Raw genomic sequence first — 2,811 nt, 5'->3', positions numbered from 1 at the left:
AAATCCCAATTCAGTTGCCACCCTCGCAAAAACGTGGCCATAGACCACTTTTGGGCACGCTTTAAAAGTGTGGTAAGAAAAAAGTGTGCTGACAAGCATTTTTTCTTGTAGTGTCATATCATCACGTTGTTAATAAAAAATGGGTCAAAGACTAACATGATGCACTTTTTGTCAATTTCAGAGACCTAATCAATACAATTATAATTTCAAAAATAATTTTAATGCACGACGCTAATATCAGAGATCATTTTAGAACTTAACTTGGTCGGATAAAATTTATCTTTATTTATATATGTTATCATTCAAATTTTTATTGTACAAATTTATGAGCATCGCCATCGTCTAAAACAACGGTAACTAAACAATGAAGGGTTCTTGTTTATTGACAATCTCGGGAGCCGAAATTTCACTGCTACATATTGGGCAAACCTTTCTTACTTGAAGCCACTTGCTTATGCAATCCGTGTGGAAAGGATGTCCGCAACGAAGTGCCACCAACGCTTCACCTTCTTCATACTCAATCTGGCAAATCACGCACCGATCGGTTCCACTGTTTTTCCTCTCGTTAACAGAATCGAAGGTGTAGGAATGCAAGCACGAAGAAACCTCATTTGCTGATAACCCTCTCTTCTGCTTCCCTATAAAGTCTTCCAACTCAATTAACTCTTCGTATGTCAATTCGTCCACGTCGAAGTCAAAGTCATCCATGTCTTCGTCATCACCGTAGTTGCTTCCTTCGCTTTCAAGAAACTGAAGGTCCTCCGTTTCAAACTCATAGCTCGTGAAGAAATCAGCGTTATCATCGTCTTCCTGCTCATTATCAAGCGACGAGGAGGATCCTTCGCTTTCCAGTGTCGCTGCGAGCGCTGTGAATATTGTTGCGTTTTGCTCTTGCAGGCCAATTGCTAGAAAGAAATCAGAGCTAACCTGTTCAAGCTGAGTGTACGGAGTTTTGTGAGAAGTTTGTTTATGGCCACCGTCACGTTCCATTGAAAGAGAAAATAGATGCAAATTAAATTGACACAATAATATTGATAGATGGTTTAGAATATGGAGAGATCACAAATTGATTGTTGCATTCAAGTAAATATATATCTTTAATTTGGGGATGAACAGAAACAACTTCCATATAAAGTAAATGAAATCCTTTTGCGTGGGTAAGCTTTTTGGCTCCTTTAATTTTTGGACAGCTTGCTTGCAAGGTAATATCAAAACGTCCTCCATAAGTACCAATATGCCTTGTCTCCAAATTCGAGATATCAGCGACCAATTGCTGCGCGGTTTCTCATCTGAATTAATATTTATCATCATTCTTTAATTTCAATTACAAAATCTGATACGAGAAGTAAAAATTTAATGGTAAATTCTAACCAATCATTTTTTAGAGATATGTTACCTTTGATGATATATTTTATGGTTATTGAAACATTTAATTATCATAATAATTAATATTAATTTAATTAAAATTTGGACAACCATATAATTATTTATAATAAAATTATTAACTTCATTTTTTGTTTTAAATTAACCATTAATTATTTAAACAACATTAATAATCTATTTGGCATAAACCATGTGTGTAAATTACATAGAATTTTAATTCAAACAAATCAATGTAAATTTAAATTAGATTAGCCACACGAGATCACTACAAAATTTTAACCGCAAATTAGTTTGATAAATATCACTCAGAAATAAGTTATTCTAAATAGTATAAGTCTTTTTTTTTTTTTGGTCAAGTTCCTTTATTCATAGTGAAATTTATGGCTTCAATTATATCTTGCAGTCATTAGTAAATAATTAAAAGGATTATTTTTTTTTTATGAGCAATGGAGCATAAAGTCCAAAACAGAAAGCTACATAAAAATTATTCTGAGAAATTTAATCCCAAAGACATTCGCCATAAGCACTGGAAAGAAGAACGTCGGAAGAAAAGAAAAACAGGTGAGCCCAATCCTGATAGAGATGAGCCTTCTTAGCCAACAAATCTGCATAGAAATTCTTTTTTCTGTAGATATCGGAGATGCGAACATTCCATGGATGGGCAGAAAGCAGCTTGATAGCACGCAGTAGGGGTTCCTGCAACTCTTGAGAAAGCAAAGTTCTGGACAAAATTGAAAGCGCAGAGGGAGTCCATCTCTACCCGGAACTTTTCAATGCCTAGGTCATGAGCTAGCTTAATCCCCGCATACAAGTCCCATATCTCAGCCAAGGTGATCAAACAATTCCGCAAATTCATCATGAATCCTACAATCGTTCTGTCCTGACAGTCCCTAATCAGACCACCGCAATTCGCCATGCTTGCTGGTGGGATAACTGAACTATCAACGTTTAACTTAAACCAGTTCTCAGTTGGGGGTTCCCACCCAATCATATCTTCTCTACTGGTACTCAGCGTTGAAACCCCAGCTTTAGAAATGGTGAGACAATCCTCGTAGTTCTTGGCCAGGTCAATAGCTTGATTAAGTAATATATCAAGGTTAGAGGGAGAGTTTTGAAATATGAGTTCATTTTTGCTTTTCCATGCTAGGTTGTAGGTGGTGATGAAAATAATGGGCCAGCTGGTTCTATTTCTGTTATGAGAACTCCACAAATTCTTTTTCAGCCAGGTTTGGGTATCTGTCTGAAAGAAATATTGCTGTGAATTCCTGTTTACCAAGCTCTTCCAAGTTCTACTGATGAAAGGGCAATCATGCATAACATAGAGCAAGGTCTCGAGGTTATTTGGATGTCTTAGGCAATCCGCTACTTCAGTAAGTCTTTTTCTAGCTCTATTCTCATTAGTTAGGAGGGCATTTTGAGAAAGAAGCC

At 36.3% G+C, this 2,811-nt stretch overlaps 1 protein-coding gene across 1 annotated transcript; it reads right to left on the bottom strand.

Annotated features, from left to right (window-relative positions):
• Window positions 1–247: 247 nt before the first annotated feature.
• On the bottom strand, window positions 248–1,162 carry LOC112718259 (uncharacterized). The gene has a single exon (XM_025770086.3). The coding sequence runs from the start codon at window positions 988–990 to the stop codon at window positions 358–360; it is 633 nt and encodes a 210-aa protein (XP_025625871.1). The 5' UTR covers window positions 991–1,162; the 3' UTR covers window positions 248–357.
• Window positions 1,163–2,811: the final 1,649 nt, after the last annotated feature.

This window comes from Arachis hypogaea, chromosome 10 (genome assembly GCF_003086295.3).
Source record: "Arachis hypogaea cultivar Tifrunner chromosome 10, arahy.Tifrunner.gnm2.J5K5, whole genome shotgun sequence".
In the NCBI taxonomy this organism is placed as follows: Eukaryota; Viridiplantae; Streptophyta; class Magnoliopsida; order Fabales; family Fabaceae; genus Arachis; species Arachis hypogaea.
Note: the sequence above shows the minus strand (reverse complement) of the source record. Positions and strands in the feature narration are given on the sequence as shown.